Source organism: Nerophis ophidion, linkage group LG25, assembly GCF_033978795.1.
Source record: "Nerophis ophidion isolate RoL-2023_Sa linkage group LG25, RoL_Noph_v1.0, whole genome shotgun sequence".
NCBI classification, from domain to species: Eukaryota; Metazoa; Chordata; class Actinopteri; order Syngnathiformes; family Syngnathidae; genus Nerophis; species Nerophis ophidion.
Genome location: NC_084635.1, coordinates 37,897,059 through 37,917,522, shown reverse-complemented (window position 1 = coordinate 37,917,522; position 20,464 = coordinate 37,897,059). Strand labels below are relative to the sequence as shown.

Sequence of the window (20,464 nt, the reverse complement as noted above, 5' to 3'; positions counted from 1 at the left end):
AATGTTTGTTTAATGTCTCTGAAGCCATGTGGATAAATGTTTGTTTAATATCTCTGAAGCCATGTGGATAAATGTGACCCACCCATAATGTGTCACATTTTTGTGTTGATTTATTTATTTTATTTTGTGGTTTGAATTCGTTTCGGAGCTGTCGTCCCACATTTGTCGATATTCACCTTGGTCAGCAGGGGGCAGTAGAGCGTTTCTTCCTAATTGAATGTTATTACCTGCAGACCGGAAGTGTCTCGTCATTGTGATGAGAACGAGCACTCCTTCGACAACTGAAAGGTTTTATGTGCTTTTTCCTCCTCTTTAACAGGTTAGTTCTGGTGAATCAACTCACTGAATGGTATCTAAATGGTCATTATCATTTTAAGTACACGTTCTGATGGTGGAGACTAATTCTAAAGTGTTTGCAAGGTGTAGTTAGTGTTTGTGAACGAGTCCAGTCATCAATACAAAATGGCGACGTGAGAGCACAATGTTTGTATGAGAACTTCTGATCCTAATTCACACTCCAAAATTACAGCTCCCCTTTTCCTATTCATTTTGTAATATATTTGGTATAATGTGCGTGTTCTGAGAAAGGTTGTACATGCTTTTTTATTGGGTTTAGACGTGGTTATATAAGTTAAGCTCTCAGGAATGGTCAATGAACATTTCAAGTCCAGTAACTTAAAGCTGAAACATTATGAAGAAAAGTAAAGTGCTGAAATGAATGTTGCTAAAAAGTGCATGAAGTTAAAGGTAAATATTCCTGAGAAAGACAAGAGAGTAAAATAAGGTCTAATTGGGCACTATATTGTATGTTTTGGAGTGATGATGTGTGAAAATATATAAGAACAAGGCATACATTATGGTTCTGGTGTTTATAACTCCAGTGATACAGTAACAGTTTAATGATAGTTTTGATGAAAATAGAGGTAAAGATGAAGTAAAATACATTGACATGATAATACAAAGTGATAAAAGATATGGGAAATGAAGTGATTTGTAATTTCTTTTAATAAATTCTGATGAGAGCGACCAGTCTGTGAACAACTGAAACGTTTTATGTGCTTTTTCCTCCTGTTTATTAACAGGACATTTTTATCTGACTGCTTGTCCTGGCTACCTGGGACCTGTAACATAAAAGTTTGTTTAATATATCCGAAGCCATGTGGATAAATGTTCGTTTAATATCTCTGAAGCCATGTTGATAAATGTTTGTTTAATATCTCTGAAGCCATGTGGGTAAATGTTTGTTTAATATCTGTGAAGCCTGTGGATAAATGTTTGTTTATTATCTGTGAAGCCTTGTGGACAAATGTTTGTTTAAAATCTCTAAAGCCATGTGGATAAATGTTTGTTTAATATCTGTGAAGCCTGTGGATAAATGCTTGTTTAATATCCCTGAAGCCATCTTGGTAAATGTTTGTTTTATATCTCTGAAGCCATGTGGATAAATGTTTGTTTAATATCTGTGAAGCCTTGTGGACAAATGTTTGTTTAAAATCTCTAAAGCCATGTGGATAAATGTTTGTTAAATATCTGTGAAGCCTGTGGATAAATGCTTGTTTATTATCTCTGAAGCCACGTTTATAAATGTTGGTTTAATATCCCTGAAGCCATCTTGGTAAATGTTTGTTTTATATCTCTGAAGCCATGTGGATAAATGTTTGTTTAATATCTCTGAAGCCTGTAGATAAATGTTTGTTTAATATGTGTGAAGCCTGTGGATAAATATTTGTTTAATATCTGTGAAGCCTGTGAATAAATGTTTGTTTAATATCTTTGAAGCCAGTGGATAAATGTTTGTTTAATATCTCTGAAGCCACGTTGATAAATGTTTGTTTAATATCTCTGAATCCTGTGGATAAATGTTGGTTTAATATCCCTGAAGCCATCTTGGTAGATGTTTGTTTTATATCTCTGAAGCCATGTGGATAAATGTTTTTTTAATATCTATGAAGCCTGTGGATGAATGTTTGTTTAATATCTGTGAAGCCTGTGAATAAATGTTTGTTTAATATCTTTGAAGCCAGTGGATAAATGTTTGTTTAATATCTCTGAAGCCACGTTGATAAATGTTTGTTTAATATCTCTGAATCCTGTGGATAAATGTTGGTTTAATATCCCTGAAGCCATCTTGGTAAATGTTTGTTTTATATCTCTGAAGCCATGTGGATAAATGTTTTTTTAATATCTATGAAGCCTGTGGATAAATGTTTGTTTAATATCTGTGAAGCCTGTGAATAAATGTTTGTTTAATATCTTTGAAGCCAGTGGATAAATGTTTGTTTAATATCTCTGAAGCCACGTTGAAAAATGTTTGTTTTATATCTCTGAAGCCATGTGGATAAATGTTTGTTTAATATCTATGAAGCCTGTGGATGAATGTTTGTTTAATATCTGTGAAGCCTGTGGATAAATGTTTGTTTAATATCTCTGAATCCTGTGGATAAATGTTTGTTTAATATCTCTGAAGCCATGTGGATAAATGTTTGTTTAATATCTCTGAAGCCTGTGGATAAATGTTTGTTTAATATCTCTGAAGCCATGTGGATAAATGTTTGTTTAAAATCCCTGAAGCCTGTGGATAAATGTTTGTTTAATATCTCTGAAAACTGTGGATAAATGTTTGTTTAATATCTCTGAAACCTGTGGATAAATGTTTGTTTATATCTCTGAAGCCATGTGGATAAATGTTTGTTTATATCTCTGAAGCCATGTGGGTAAATGTTTTATATCTGTGAAGCCTGTTGAGGTGTCAGCATACATTCGTTAGACGTTATTTGTGCAAATATCGGGGAGGTCCTTAATATACAAACTGAAAAGGCCAAAATAGATCCTTGTGACACATGTTTTACATCTCATTTTACACCATTAATTTCAACACGTTGCACTTCAAAATATGATTTAAAGCAATTTATAGTTTGTTTTGATACATTAAATTGTTTTAATTTTGCAACACCCTCCACCCACTAGGGCAGTGGTTTTCAACCCTTTTTCAGTGATGTACCCCCTGTGAACAGTTTTTTAATTCAAGTACCCCCTAATCAGAGTAAAGTATTTTTGGTTGAAAAAAAGAGATAAAGAAGTAAAATACAGCACTATGTCATCAGTTTCAGTTTTTTTTAAAATTGTATAACAGTGAAAATTTTGTATTGGTCTTTTTTGAACTATTTGGAAAAAATTATATAAAAATATCTAAAAATTAGTTGAAAAATTAACAAGAGATTCAATTATAAATGCAGATTTCTCCACATAGAAGTAATCATCAACTTAAAGTGCCCTCTTTGGGGATTGTAATAGAGATCCATCTGGATTCATCAACTTAATTCTAAACATTTCTTCACCAAAAAATAGAACTTTAACATCAATATTTATGGAAAATGTCCACAAAAAAATCTAGCTGTCATCACTGAATATTGCATTGTTGCATTTCTTTACACAGTTTATGAACTTATATTCAAATTTTGTTGAAGTATTATACAATAAATATAATTATAAAGGATTTTTGAATTGTTGCTATTTTTAGAATATTTTAAAAAAATCTCACGTACCCCTTGGCATACCTTCAAGTACCCCCAGGGGTACGCCTACCCCCATTTGAGAACCACTGCACTAGGGGATCGAAAGCAATGGATGTCGAGCGGGTGTAACGTGATACTGTGAAAGTTCAATCCATTTAGTAACGCCCTTAATATGTGACTCAAAGGAGAGAGTTGTTTTAGTAACACTCTTAATGTTTGACTCAAAGGAGAGAGTTGTTTAGTAACACTCTTAATGTGTGACTCAAAGGAGAGTTTTTTTAGTAACACTCTTAATTTGTGACTCAAAGGAGAGAGTTGTTTTAGTAACACTCTTAATGTGTGACTCAAATGAGAGAGTTGTTTTAGTAACACTCTTAATGTGTGACTCAAAGGAGAGAGTTGTTTTAGTAACACTCTTAATGTGTGACTCAAATGAGAGAGTTGTTTTAGTAACAGTCTTAATGTGTGACTCAAATGAGAGTTGTTTTAGTAACACTCTTAATGTGTGACTCAAAGGAGAGAGTTGTTTTAGTAACACTCTTAATGTGTGACTCAAAGGAGAGAGTTGTTTTAGTAACACTCTTAATGTGTGACTCAAATGGGAGAGTTGTTTTAGTAACACTCTTAATGTGTGACTCAAAGGAGAGAGTTGTTTTAGTAACACTCTTAATGTGTGACTCAAAAGAGAGAGTTGTTTTAGTAACACTCTTAATGTGTGACTCAAAGGAGAGAGTTGTTTTAGTAACACTCTTAATGTGTGACTCAAATGAGAGAGTTGTTTTAGTAACAGTCTTAATGTGTGACTCAAATGAGAGAGTTGTTTTAGTAACAGTCTTAATGTGTGACTCAAAGGAGAGAGTTGTTTTAGTAACACTCTTAATGTGTGACTCAAAAGAGAGAGTTGTTTTAGTAACACTCTTAATGTGTGACTCAAAGGAGAGAGTTGTTTTAGTAACACTCTTAATGTGTGACTCAAAGGAGAGAGTTGTTTTAGTAACACTCTTAATGTGTGACTCAAATGAGAGAGTTGTTTTAGTAACACTCTTAATGTGTGACTCAAATGAGAGAGTTGTTTTAGTAACACTCTTAATGTGTGACTCAAAGGAGAGAGTTGTTTTAGTAACACTCTTAATATGTGGCTCAAATGAGAGAGTTGTTTTAGTGAAGTGAAGTGAATTATATTTATATAGCGCTTTTTCTCTAGTGACTCAAAGCGCTTTACATAGTGACACCCAATATCTAAGTTACATTCAAACCAGTGTGGGTGGCACTGGGAGCAGGTGGGTAAAGTGTCTTGCCCAAGGACACAACGGCAGTGACTAGGATGGCGGAAGCGGGAATCGAACCTGCAACGCTCAAGTTGCTGGCACGGCCACTCTACCAACCGAGCTAAACCGCCCCACGGTTACACTCTTAATGTGTGACTCAAAGGAGAGAGTTGTTTTAGTAATACTCTTAATGTGTGACTCAAATGAGAGAGTTGTTTTAGTAACACTCTTAATGTGTGACTCAAATGGGAGAGTTGTTTTAGTAACACTCTTAATGTGTGACTCAAAGGAGAGAGTTGTTTTAGTAACACACTTAATGCGTGACTCAAAGGAGAGAGTTGTTTTAGTAACACTCTTAATGCGTGACTCAAAGGAGAGAGTTGTTTTAGTAACACTCTTAATGTGTGACTCAAAGATGAGAGTTGTTTTAGTAACACTCTTAAAGTGTGACTCAAAGGAGAGAGTTGTTTTAGTAACACTTTTAATGTGTGACTCAAAGGAGAGAGTTGTTTTAGTAACACTCTTAATGTGTGACTCAAATGAGAGTTGTTTTAGTAACACTCTTAATGTGTGACTCAAAGGAGAGAGTTGTTTTAGTAACACTCTTAATATGTGGCTCAAATGAGAGAGTTGTTTTAGTAACACTCTTAATGTGTGACTCAAAGGAGAGAGTTGTTTTAGTAATACTCTTAATGTGTGACTCAAATGAGAGAGTTGTTTTAGTAACACTCTTAATGTGTGACTCAAATGGGAGAGTTGTTTTAGTAACACTCTTAATGTGTGACTCAAAGGAGAGAGTTGTTTTAGTAACACACTTAATGCGTGACTCAAAGGAGAGAGTTGTTTTAGTAACACCCTTAATGCGTGACTCAAAGGAGAGAGTTGTTTTAGTAACACTCTTAATGTGTGACTCAAAGATGAGAGTTGTTTTAGTAACACTCTTAATGTGTGACTTAAATGAGAATTATTTTAGTAACACTAATGTGTGACTCAAAGGAGAGAGTTGTTTTAGTAATACTCTTCATGTGCAACAATGCCAGACGTATCCACAAGGTGGTGCTGTTAATCATCCTTCATATGCAACAATGCCAGAAGTACCTCCAAGGTGAAGCCGTTGAACATCCTTCATATGCAACAATGGCAGAAGTATCCACAAGTTGGTGCTGTTGAACATCCTTCATATGCAACAATGCCAGAAGCATCTACAAAATGATGCTGTTAAACATCCTTCATGTGCAATAATGCCAGAAGTATCTACCAGGTAGTGCTGTTGAACATCTTTCATGTGCAACAATGCCAGATGTATCCACAAGATGGTGCTGTTGAACATCCTTCATGTGCAACAATGCCAGAAGTATCAACAAGGTGGTGCTGTTGAACATCCTTGATGTACAACAATGCCAGAAGTATCCACAAGGTGGTGCTGTTGAATATCCTTCAAATGCAAAAATGCCAGAAGTATCCACAAGGTGGTGCTGTTGAACATCCTTCAAATGCAAAAATGCCAGAAGTATCCACAAGGTGGTGCTGTTGAACATCCTTGATGTACAACAATGCCAGAAGAATCCACAAGGTGGTGCTGTTGAGTATCCTTCATATGCAACAAAGCCAGAAGTATCCACAAGGTGGTGCTGTTGAACATCCTTCAAATGCAAAAATGCCAGAAGTACCCCCAAGGTGGTGCTGTTAAACATCCTTCATATGCAACAATGCCAGAAGTATCCACAAGGTGGTGCTGTCGAACATCCTTCATATGCAAGTCAGCTGAATGTGTCTTCATGTTTTTCATGGGAGATGGACCAGGTTGTACATCAGATTAGGAATGTCCTCACATCTTCCTTCGTCCTCCTCATCAGAAGTAGTCTACATCTCCTGCTGACATCACACTTCTCGAATCCACTTGTCCCAAACAACACATGCTATCACTTTTGGCTGACATCACACTTGTTGAATCCACTTGTCCCAAACAACACATGCTATCACTTTTCAAATCTCAGTGATTGACAAAGCAGGACTTGAAGTCCATGCTGAGCTTTCATCTTCAAACAGGACTTGTCTCAAAGGGAGGCTGAAACATCACAAACACATAAGCCACTCAAAGACATGCCTTTTTACCCTTTAAATCATCTTATAAGTCATATGTATTACTATTGTTATTATTATTATTATTATATGTAGCAAGGTTCATCTTATAAGTCATATGTATTATTAATTATTATTATTATTATAAGTGGCAATGTTCATCTTATAAGTCAAATGTATTATTATTATTATTATAATTATAATATGTGTCAATGTTCACACATTGTGTTGGCCAAGTGGGTATTTGGGTGATTGTCTCACATTTCTTCAATCAGTGCTGTGAAAACGATGATTAATGTCGAACTTCAACACATCAATAAGCTGCCTTTGATCTTTTCTTGTCAGAAAGAAGAAGAACACGATGAGGGAAATCATCTTTAATAAAAGACCAGCAATACACTAAACTTACACACGCACACACACACGCACACACTTACACACACACGTGTACGCACACACACAAACACACGCAGTAACACGCACACACACACTAACAAACACGCACACACACGCACAAGCACGCACTAACACGCACACACAAGCACGCACTAACACGCACACACACGCACAAGCACGCACTAACACGCACACACAAGCACGCACTAACACGCACACACACACACACACACGTGTACGCATACACACAAACACACGCACTAACACGCACACACACACTAACAAACACACGCACACACATACACACAAACACACACACACACGTGTACGCACACACACAAACACACGCACTAACACGCACACACCCACTAACAAACACGCACACACAAACACGCACACACATACACACGTGTACGCACACACGCACTAACACGCACCCACACATTAACAAACACGCACACACATACACACAAACACGCACACACATACACACAAACACGCACTAACACTCACACACACACTAACAAACACGCACACACACAAACATGCACACACACAAACACACGCACTAACACGCGCACACACACTAACAAACACACGCACACACACAAACACACGCACTAACACGCACGCACACACTAACAAACACGCACACACACACACAAACACACGCACTAACACGCACACACACACTAACAAACACACACACGCACACACACACACAATAACACACACATACACACACACACACGGGTAGACAACGCACGGCGAGGACAACAGTCTTCATCCAACATGGCCACGGCGACAGGATGCTGACTGTCTCCATGGCAACAGATGCAGGAGACGGGAAAGAGGAGGCGATGCAAGAAGCAGAGGTCAGAGGTGAAAGGTTAAAGCGTGCCCTCGTCCAGCAGCTTGTTGATGCCGTCACAGATCTTCCCGAGAGACAGTCTGTACTGGTCTCCGCCCCCGTAGAGCCGCGCCAGGAAGTCCAGCTGAGAGAAGTGGTTGAAGGCGTGGTCGATGCGGGCGTGCGAGCGGGCGCTCAGGTGCTGCTGGACCACGGCGTGGAGAAGGTCCCGACACTCCAGCAGCAGCTGGGAGAGAATGTTGCGGTCGAAGGTGTAGTCCACCTGGTAGAAGGACACGGCCGTCATGGCGGCCTGGTTCATCTTCTTCTTGAAGCGCTCCACCGTCTGCAGCTCCTCAACGCTGAACTGCTGCTTGCGGTACAGCACGCCCATCTTCAGAGCCACCTTGACCACGTCCTTGATGATCTTCTGCGCCTCCTTCTTGCTCCTGGTGAACTCCACGCTGCTCTTGTACAGCTCATCCAGGATCTGGCTGCTGGTCTCGTCCGTCAGCATGTTGGCCACCGCCATGGTGGCCATCTTGCTCACCATCTTCTTCTGGGCCTGCAGAGCCAGCGAGCGAGAGTTGAAGCTCTCCTGCCCTGAGGGACCAGAGACCAGACCTCAATCACTTCAACATACCAATCATGTCTGACAACAATCACTTCAACATACCAATCATGTCTGACAACAATCACTTCAACATACTAATCATGTCTGACAACAATCACTTCAACATACTAATCATGTCTGACAACAATCACTTCAACATACCAATCATGTCTGACAACAATCACTTCAACATACTAATCATGTCTGACAACAATCACTTCAACATACTAATCATGTCTGACAACAATCACTTCAACATACTAATCATGTCTGACAACAATCACTTCAACATACTAATCATGTCTGACAACAATCACTTCAACATACTAATCATGTCTGACAACAATCACTTCAACATACTAATCATGTCTGACAACAATCACTTCAACATACCAATCATGTCTGACAACAATCACTTCAACATACTAATCATGTCTGACAACAATCACTTCAACATACTAATCATGTCTGACAACAATCACTTCAACATACTAATCATGTCTGACAACAATCACTTCAACATACTAATCATGTCTGACAACAATCACTTCAACATACTAATCATGTCTGACAACAATCACTTCAACATACTAATCATGTCTGACAACAATCACTTCAACATACCAATCATGTCTGACAACAATCACTTCAACATACTAATCATGTCTGACAACAATCACTTCAACATACTAATGTCTGACAACAGTCACTTCAACATACTAATCATGTCTGACAACAATCACTTCAACATACTAATCATGGCTGACCTCAATCACTTCAACATACTAATAATGTCTGACAACAATCACTTCAACATACTAATAATGTCTGACCTCAATCACTTCAACATACTAATCATGTCTGACAACAATCACTTCAACATACTAATCATGTCTGACAACAATCACTTCAACATACTAATCATGTCTGACAACAATCACTTCAACATACTAATCATGTCTGACAACAATCACTTCAACATACTAATCATGTCTGACAACAATCACTTCAACATACTAATCATGTCTGACAACAATCACTTCAACATACTAATCATGTCTGACAACAATCACTTCAACATACTAATCATGGCTGACCTCAATCACTTCAACATACTAATCATGTCTGACAACAATCACTTCAACATACTAATCATGTCTGACAACAATCACTTCAACATACTAATCATGTCTGACAACAATCACTTCAACATACTAATCATGTCTGACAACAATCACTTCAACATACTAATCATGTCTGACAACAATCACTTCAACATACTAATCATGTCTGACAACAATCACTTCAACATACTAATCATGTCTGACAACAATCACTTCAACATACTAATCATGTCTGACAACAATCACTTCAACATACTAATCATGTCTGACGACAATCACTTCAACATACTAATCATGTCTGACAACAATCACTTCAACATACCAATCATGTCTGACAACAATCACTTCAACATACCAATCATGTCTGACAACAATCACTTCAACATACCAATCATGTCTGACAACAATCACTTCAACATACTAATCATGTCTGACAACAATCACTTCAACATACCAATCATGGCTGACAACAATCACTTCAACATACTAATCATGTCTGACAACAATCACTTCAACATACTAATCATGTCTGACAACAATCACTTCAACATACTAATCATGTCTGACAACAATCACTTCAACATACTAATCATGTCTGACAACAATCACTTCAACATACTAATCATGTCTGACAACAATCACTTCAACATACCAATCATGTCTGACAACAATCACTTCAACATACTAATCATGTCTGACAACAATCACTTCAACATACCAATCATGGCTGACAACAATCACTTCAACATACTAATCATGTCTGACAACAATCACTTCAACATACTAATCATGTCTGACAACAATCACTTCAACATACTAATCATGTCTGACAACAATCACTTCAACATACTAATCATGTCTGACAACAATCACTTCAACATACTAATCATGTCTGACAACAATCACTTCAACATACTAATCATGTCTGACAACAATCACTTCAACATACTAATCATGTCTGACAACAATCACTTCAACATACTAATCATGTCTGACAACAATCACTTCAACATACTAATGTCTGACAACAGTCACTTCAACATACTAATCATGTCTGACAACAATCACTTCAACATACTAATCATGGCTGACCTCAATCACTTCAACATACTAATAATGTCTGACAACAATCACTTCAACATACTAATAATGTCTGACCTCAATCACTTCAACATACTAATCATGTCTGACAACAATCACTTCAACATACTAATCATGTCTGACAACAATCACTTCAACATACTAATCATGTCTGACAACAATCACTTCAACATACTAATCATGTCTGACAACAATCACTTCAACATACTAATCATGTCTGACAACAATCACTTCAACATACTAATCATGTCTGACAACAATCACTTCAACATACTAATCATGTCTGACAACAATCACTTCAACATACTAATCATGTCTGACAACAATCACTTCAACATACTAATCATGTCTGACAACAATCACTTCAACATACTAATCATGTCTGACAACAATCACTTCAACATACTAATCATGTCTGACAACAATCACTTCAACATACTAATCATGTCTGACAACAATCACTTCAACATACTAATCATGTCTGACAACAATCACTTCAACATACTAATCATGTCTGACAACAATCACTTCAACATACTAATCATGTCTGACAACAATCACTTCAACATACTAATCATGTCTGACAACAATCACTTCAACATACTAATCATGTCTGACGACAATCACTTCAACATACTAATCATGTCTGACAACAATCACTTCAACATACCAATCATGTCTGACAACAATCACTTCAACATACCAATCATGTCTGACAACAATCACTTCAACATACCAATCATGTCTGACAACAATCACTTCAACATACTAATCATGTCTGACAACAATCACTTCAACATACTAATCATGTCTGACAACAATCACTTCAACATACCAATCATGGCTGACAACAATCACTTCAACATACTAATCATGTCTGACAACAATCACTTCAACATACTAATCATGTCTGACAACAATCACTTCAACATACTAATCATGTCTGACAACAATCACTTCAACATACTAATCATGTCTGACAACAATCACTTCAACATACTAATCATGTCTGACAACAATCACTTCAACATACTAATCATGTCTGACAACAATCACTTCAACATACTAATGTCTGACAACAGTCACTTCAACATACTAATCATGTCTGACAACAATCACTTCAACATACTAATCATGTCTGACAACAATCACTTCAACATACTAATCATGGCTGACCTCAATCACTTCAACATACTAATAATGTCTGACAACAATCACTTCAACATACTAATAATGTCTGACCTCAATCACTTCAACATACTAATCATGTCTGACAACAATCACTTCAACATACTAATCATGTCTGACAACAATCACTTCAACATACTAAGAATGGCTGACAACAATCACTTCAACATACTAATCATGTCTGACAACAATCACTTCAACATACTAATCATGTCTGACAACAATCGCTTCAACATACTAATCATGTCTGACAACAATCACTTCAACATACTAATCATGGCTGACAACAATCACTTCAACATACTAATCATGGCTGACAACAATCACTTCAACATACTAATCATGTCTGACAACAATCACTTCAACATACTAATCATGTCTGACAACAATCACTTCAACATACTAATAATGTCCGACAACAATCACTTCAACATACTAATAATGTCTGACAACAATCACTTCAACATACTAATCATGTCTGACAACAATCACTTCAACATACTAATCATGTCTGACAACAATCACTTCAACATACTAATCATGTCTGACAACAATCACTTCAACATACTAATCATGTCTGACAACAATCGCTTCAACATACTAATCATGTCTGACAACAATCACTTCAACATACTAATCATGTCTGACAACAATCACTTCAACATACTAATCATGTCTGACAACAATCACTTCAACATACTAATCATGTCTGACAACAATCACCTCAACATACCAATCATGTCTGACAACAATCACTTCAACATACTAATCATGGCTGACAACAATCACTTCAACATACTAATCATGTCTGACAACAATCACTTCAACATACCAATCATGTCTGACAACAATCACTTCAACATACTAATCATGTCTGACAACAATCACTTCAACATACTAATCATGTCTGACAACAATCACTTCAACATACCAATCATGTCTGACAACAATCACTTCAACATACTAATCATGTCTGACAACAATCACTTCAACATACCAATCATGTCTGACAACAATCACTTCAACATACTAATAATGTCTGAGAACAATCACTTCAACATACTAATGTGTGACAACAATCACTTCAACATACCAATCATGTCTGACAACAATCACTTCAACATACCCATCATGTCTGACAACAGTCACTTCAACATACTAATCATGTCTGACAACAATCACTTCAACATACTAATCATGTCTGACAACAATCACTTCAACATACTAATCATGGCTGACAACAATCACTTCAACATACTAATCATGTCTGACAACAATCACTTCAACATACCAATCATGTCTGACAACAATCACTTCAACATACTAATCATGTCTGACAACAATCACTTCAACATACCAATCATGTCTGACAACAATCACTTCAACATACTAATAATGTCTGAGAACAATCACTTCAACATACTAATGTGTGACAACAATCACTTCAACATACCAATCATGTCTGACAACAATCACTTCAACATACCCATCATGTCTGACAACAATCACTTCAACATACTAATCATGTCTGACAACAATCACTTCAACATACTAATCATGTCTGACAACAATCACTTCAACATACTAATCATGGCTGACAACAATCACTTCAACATACTAATCATGTCTGACAACAATCACTTCAACATACCAATCATGTCTGACAACAATCACTTCAACATACTAATCATGTCTGACAACAATCACTTCAACATACTAATCATGTCTGACAACAATCACTTCAACATACCAATCATGTCTGACAACAATCACTTCAACATACTAATCATGTCTGACAACAATCACTTCAACATACCAATCATGTCTGACAACAATCACTTCAACATACTAATAATGTCTGAGAACAATCACTTCAACATACTAATGTGTGACAACAATCACTTCAACATACCAATCATGTCTGACAACAATCACTTCAACATACCCATCATGTCTGACAACAATCACTTCAACATACTAATCATGTCTGACAACAATCACTTCAACATACTAATCATGTCTGACAACAATCACTTCAACATACTAATCATGTCTGACAACAATCACTTCAACATACCAATCATGTCTGACAACAATCACTTCAACATACTAATCATGTCTGACAACAATCACTTCAACATACTAATCATGGCTGACAACAATCACTTCAACATACTAATCATGGCTGACAACAATCACTTCAACATACTAATCATGTCTGACAACAATCACTTCAACATACTAATCATGTCTGACAACAATCACTTCAACATACTAATCATGTCTGACAACAATCACTTCAACATACTAAGAATGGCTGACAACAATCACTTCAACATACTGATAATGTCTGACAACAATCACTTCAACATACTAATCATGTCTGACAACAATCACTTCAACATACTAATCATGTCTGACAACAATCACTTCAACATACTAAGAATGGCTGACAACAATCACTTCAACATACTGATAATGTCTGACAACAATCACTTCAACATACTAATCATGTCTGACAATCACTTCAACATACTAATCATGGCTGATAACAATCACTTCAACATACTAATCATGTCTGACAACAATCACTTCAACATACTAATCGTGTCTGACAACAATCACTTCAACATACTAATCATGTCTGACAACAATCACTTCAACATACTAATCATGTCTGACAACAATCACTTCAACATACTAATCATGTCTGACAACAATCACTTCAACATACTAAGAATGGCTGACAACAATCACTTCAACATACTGATAATGTCTGACAACAATCACTTCAACATACTAATCATGTCTGACAACAATCACTTCAACATACTAATCATGTCTGACAACAATCACTTCAACATACTAATCATGTCTGACAACAATCACTTCAACATACTAATCATGTCTGACAACAATCACTTCAACATACTAATCATGTCTGACAACAATCGCTTCAACATACTAATCATGTCTGACAACAATCACTTCAAAATACTAATCATGTCTGACAACAATCACTTCAACATACTAATCATGTCTGACAACAATCACTTCAACATACTAATCATGTCTGACAACAATCACTTCAACATACTAATCATGTCTGACAACAATCACTTCAACATACTAATCATGTCTGACAACAATCACTTCAACATACTAATCATGTCTGACAACAATCACTTCAACATACTAATCTTGTCTGACAACAATCACTTCAACATACTAATCATGGCTGACAACAATCACTTCAACATACTAATCATGTCTGACAACAATCACTTCAACATACTAATCATGTCTGACAACAATCACTTCAACATACTAATCATGGCTGACAACAATCACTTCAACATACTAATCATGTCTGACAACAATCACTTCAACATACTAATCATGTCTGACAACAATCACTTCAACATACTAATCATGTCTGACAACAATCACTTCAACATACTAATCATGTCTGACGACAATCACTTCAACATACTAATCATGTCTGACGACAATCACTTCAACATACTAATCATGTCTGACGACAATCACTTCAACATACTAATCATGTCTGACGACAATCACTTCAACATACTAATCATGTCTGACAACAATCACTTCAACATACTAATCATGTCTGACGACAATCACTTCAACATACTAATCATGTCTGACGACAATCACTTCAACATACTAATCATGTCTGACGACAATCACTTCAACATACTAATCATGTCTGACGACAATCACTTCAACATACTAATCATGTCTGACGACAATCACTTCAACATACTAATCATGTCTGACAACAATCACTTCAACATACTAATCATGTCTGACAACAATCACTTCAACATACTAATCATGTCTGACAACAATCACTTCAACATACTAATCATGTCTGACAACAATCACTTCAACATACTAATCATGTCTGACAACAATCACTTCAACATACTAATCATGTCTGACAACAATCACTTCAACATACTAATCATGTCTGACAACAATCACTTCAACATACTAATCATGTCTGACAACAATCACTTCAACATACTAATCATGTCTGACAACAATCACTTCAACATACTAATCATGTCTGACGACAATCACTTCAACATACTAATCATGTCTGACAACAATCACTTCAACATACTAATCATGTCTGACAACAATCACTTCAACATACTAATCATGGCTGACAACAATCACTTCAACATACTAATCATGGCTGACAACAATCACTTCAACATACTAATCATGTCTGACAACAATCACTTCAACATACTAATCATGTCTGACAACAATCACTTCAACATACTAATCATGTCTGACAACAATCACTTCAACATACTAATCATGTCTGACAACAATCACTTCAACATACTAATCCCTTTAGTCTTATGAATATGCAAATGATATGCTGATTATTTGGATATAAATCTTCATTTACTGTGATTTATCAAACCAGAAACTGTTTTGCATCTCTAGTTAGTGCAATTGAAATGTTTATGCAAACTGGCACAGTTATGCACAAAGGGCTAGAAGCGCTATATCAAATATATATATGACAAAATGTAACATGCATTTTCTTGCGTGTGGATCATTCCAATTCACCACTGCAGATGAAAACTCTCAATGTGCTGTAAATAGCTACTGTTCTTCTTGATGGCGTTTCATAGATGGCATTATGCTGCATGTTCAACAGCACCCATTATATTTCTATGCTGCATGTTCAACAACACCCATTATATTTCTATACTGCATGTTCAGCAACACCCATTATATTTCTATGCTGCATGTTCAACAACACCCATCATATTTCTATGCTGCATGTCCCTCCGGGTACTCCGGCTTCTTCCCACTTCCAAAGACATGCACCTGGGGATAGGTTGATTGGCAACACTAAATGGTCCCTAGTGTTTGAATGTGAGTGTGAATGTATTCTGTCTACCTGTGTTGGCCCTGCGATGAGGTGGCAACTTGTCCAGGGTGTACACCGCCTTCTGCCCGATTGTAGCTGAGATAGGCGCCCCCCCGCGACCCCAAAAGGGAATAAGCGGTAGGAAATGGATGAATGGATAGATGTTCAACAACACCCATCATATTTCTATGCTGCATGTTCAACAACACCCATTATATTTCTATACTGCATGTTCAACAACACCCATTATATTTCTATACTGCATGTTCAGCAACACCCATTATATTTCTATGCTGGATGTTCAACAAAACCCATTAAATTTCCATGCTGCATATTCAACAACACCCATTATATTTCTATACTGCATGTTCAACAACACCCATTATATTTCCATGCTGCATGTTCGACAACACAGAATGACCACATGAATGTGCAGTAAATGAGTGTCTCCATGGTGACAGCAGGTGATAACCACAACATCTTAATTATTACTGAACATGCTCTTTGGGATCTCAGTAGATCAGAGCCTACGTGTCTTCTTCATACGGAGGAGAGAAGGGCGGTCAAGGGTTAACTGTGTCCAAGTCTTCTTCATACGGAGGACAGAAGGGCGGTCAAGGGTTAACTGTGTCCAAGTCTTCTTCATACGGAGGAGAGAAGGGCGGTAAAGGGTTAACTGTGTCCAAGTCTTCTTCATATGGAGGAAAGAAGGGCGGTCAAGGGTTAACTCTGTCCAAGTCTTCTTCATACAGAGGAGAGAAGGGCGGTCAAGGGTTAACTGTGTCCAAGTCTTCTTCATATGGAAGAAAGAAGGGCGGTCAAGGGTTAACTGTGTCCAAGTCTTCTTCATATGGAGGAAAGAAGGGCGGTCAAGGGTTAACTGTGTCCAAGTCTTCTTCATACAGAGGAGAGAAGGGCGGTCAATGGTTAACTGTGTCCAAGTCTTCTTCATACGGAGGAGAGAAGGGCGGTCAAGGGTTAACTGTGTCCAAGTCTTCTTCATACGGAGGACAGAAGGGCGGTCAAGGGTTAACTGTGTCCAAGTCTTCTTCATACGGAGGAGAGAAGGGCGGTAAAGGGTTAACTGTGTCCAAGTCTTCTTCATATGGAGGAAAGAAGGGCGGTCAAGGGTTAACTGTGTCCAAGTCTTCTTCATACAGAGGAGAGAAGGGCGGTCAAGGGTTAACTGTGTCCAAGTCTTCTTCATATGGAGGAAAGAAGGGCGGTCAAGGGTTAACTGTGTCCAAGTCTTCTTCATACAGAGGAGAGAAGGGCGGTCAAGGGTTAACTGTGTCCAAGTCTTCATATGGAGGAAAGAAGGGCGGTCAAGGGTTAACTGTGTCCAAGTCTTCTTCATACAGAGGAAAGAAGGGCGGTCAAGGGTTAACTGTGTCCAAGTCTTCTTCATACGGAGGAGAGAAGGGCGGTCAAGGGTTAACTGTGTCCAAGTCTTCTTCATACGGAGGACAGAAGGGCGGTCAAGGGTTAACTGTGTCCAAGTCTTCTTCATACGGAGGAGAGAAGGGCGGTAAAGGGTTAACTGTGTCCAAGTCTTCTTCATACAGAGGAGAGAAGGGCGGTCAAGGGGTAACTGTGTCCAAGTCTTCTTCATACAGAGGAGAGAAGGGCGGTCAAGGGTTAACTGTGTCCAAGTCTTCTTCATACGGAGGAGAGAAGGGCGGTCAAGGGGTAACTGTGTCCAAGTCTTCTTCATACGAAGGAGAGAACGGCGGTAAAGGGTTAACTGTGTCCAAGTCTTCTTCATACGGAGGAGAGAAGGGCGGTCAAGGGGTAACTGTGTCCAAGTCTTCTTCATACGAAGGAGAGAACGGCGGTAAAGGGTTAACTGTGTCCAAGTCTTCTTCATATGGAGGAAAGAAGGGCGGTCAAGGGTTAACTGTGTCCAAGTCTTTTTCATACAGAGGAGAGAAGGGCGGTCAAGGGTTAACTGTGTCCAAGTCTTCTTCATATGGAGGAAAGAAGGGCGGTCAAGGGTTAACTATGTCCAAGTCTTCTTCATACGGAGGAGAGAAGGGCGGTCAAGGGTTAACTGTGTCCAAGTCTTCTTCATATGGAGGAAAGAAGGGCGGTCAAGGGTTAACTGTGTCCAAGTCTTCTTCATACAGAGGAGAGAAGGGCGGTCAATGGTTAACTGTGTCCAAGTCTTCTTCATACGGAGGAGAGAAGGGCGGTCAAGGGTTAACTGTGTCCAAGTCTTCTTCATACGGAGGACAGAAGGGCGGTCAAGGGTTAACTGTGTCCAAGTCTTCTTCATACGGAGGAGAGAAGGGCGGTAAAGGGTTAACTGTGTCCAAGTCTTCTTCATATGGAGGAAAGAAGGGCGGTCAAGGGTTAACTGTGTCCAAGTCTTCTTCATACAGAGGAGAGAAGGGCGGTCAAGGGTTAACTGTGTCCAAGTCTTCTTCATATGGAGGAAAGAAGGGCGGTCAAGGGTTAACTGTGTCCAAGTCTTCTTCATACAGAGGAGAGAAGGGCGGTCAAGGGTTAACTGTGTCCAAGTCTTCATATGGAGGAAAGAAGGGCGGTCAAGGGTTAACTGTGTCCAAGTCTTCTTCATACAGAGGAAAGAAGGGCGGTCAAGGGTTAACTGTGTCCAAGTCTTCTTCATACGGAGGAGAGAAGGGCGGTCAAGGGGTAACTGTGTCCAAGTCTTCTTCATACGGAGGACAGAAGGGCGGTCAAGGGTTAACTGTGTCCAAGTCTTCTTCATACGGAGGAGAGAAGGGCGGTAAAGGGTTAACTGTGTCCAAGTCTTCTTCATACAGAGGAGAGAAGGGCGGTCAAGGGGTAACTGTGTCCAAGTCTTCTTCATACAGAGGAGAGAAGGGCGGTCAAGGGTTAACTGCGTCCAAGTCTTCTTCATACGGAGGAGAGAAGGGCGGTCAAGGGGTAACTGTGTCCAAGTCTTCTTCATACGAAGGAGAGAACGGCGGTAAAGGGTTAACTGTGTCCAAGTCTTCTTCATACGGAGGAGAGAAGGGCGGTCAAGGGGTAACTGTGTCCAAGTCTTCTTCATACGAAGGAGAGAACGGCGGTAAAGGGTTAACTGTGTCCAAGTCTTCTTCATATGGAGGAAAGAAGGGCGGTCAAGGGTTAACTGTGTCCAAGTCTTTTTCATACAGAGGAGAGAAGGGCGGTCAAGGGTTAACTGTGTCCAAGTCTTCTTCATATGGAGGAAAGAAGGGCGGTCAAGGGTTAACTGTGTCCAAGTCTTCTTCATACGGAGGAGAGAAGGGCGGTCAAGGGTTAACTATGTCCAAGTCTTCTTCATACGGAGGAGAGAAGGGCGGTCAAGGGTTAACTGTGTCCAAGTCTTCTTCATATGGAGGAAAGAAGGGCGGTCAAGGGTTAACTGTGTCCAAGTCTTCTTCATACAGAGGAGAGA

General features: G+C 38.4%; 1 protein-coding gene across 1 annotated transcript in view; it reads right to left on the bottom strand.

Moving 5' to 3' along the window:
* Positions 1 to 7,227: 7,227 nt before the first annotated feature.
* Positions 7,228 to 20,464, bottom strand: part of tnfaip8l3 (tumor necrosis factor, alpha-induced protein 8-like 3) — a 51,077-nt gene continuing 37,840 nt past the window's right edge. The window contains exon 2 of the mRNA XM_061887060.1: positions 7,228 to 8,714. Within this exon, the coding sequence (XP_061743044.1) occupies positions 8,152 to 8,714 (563 nt within the window). The 3' untranslated portion in view covers positions 7,228 to 8,151. The remainder of the gene's footprint in view (positions 8,715 to 20,464) is intronic.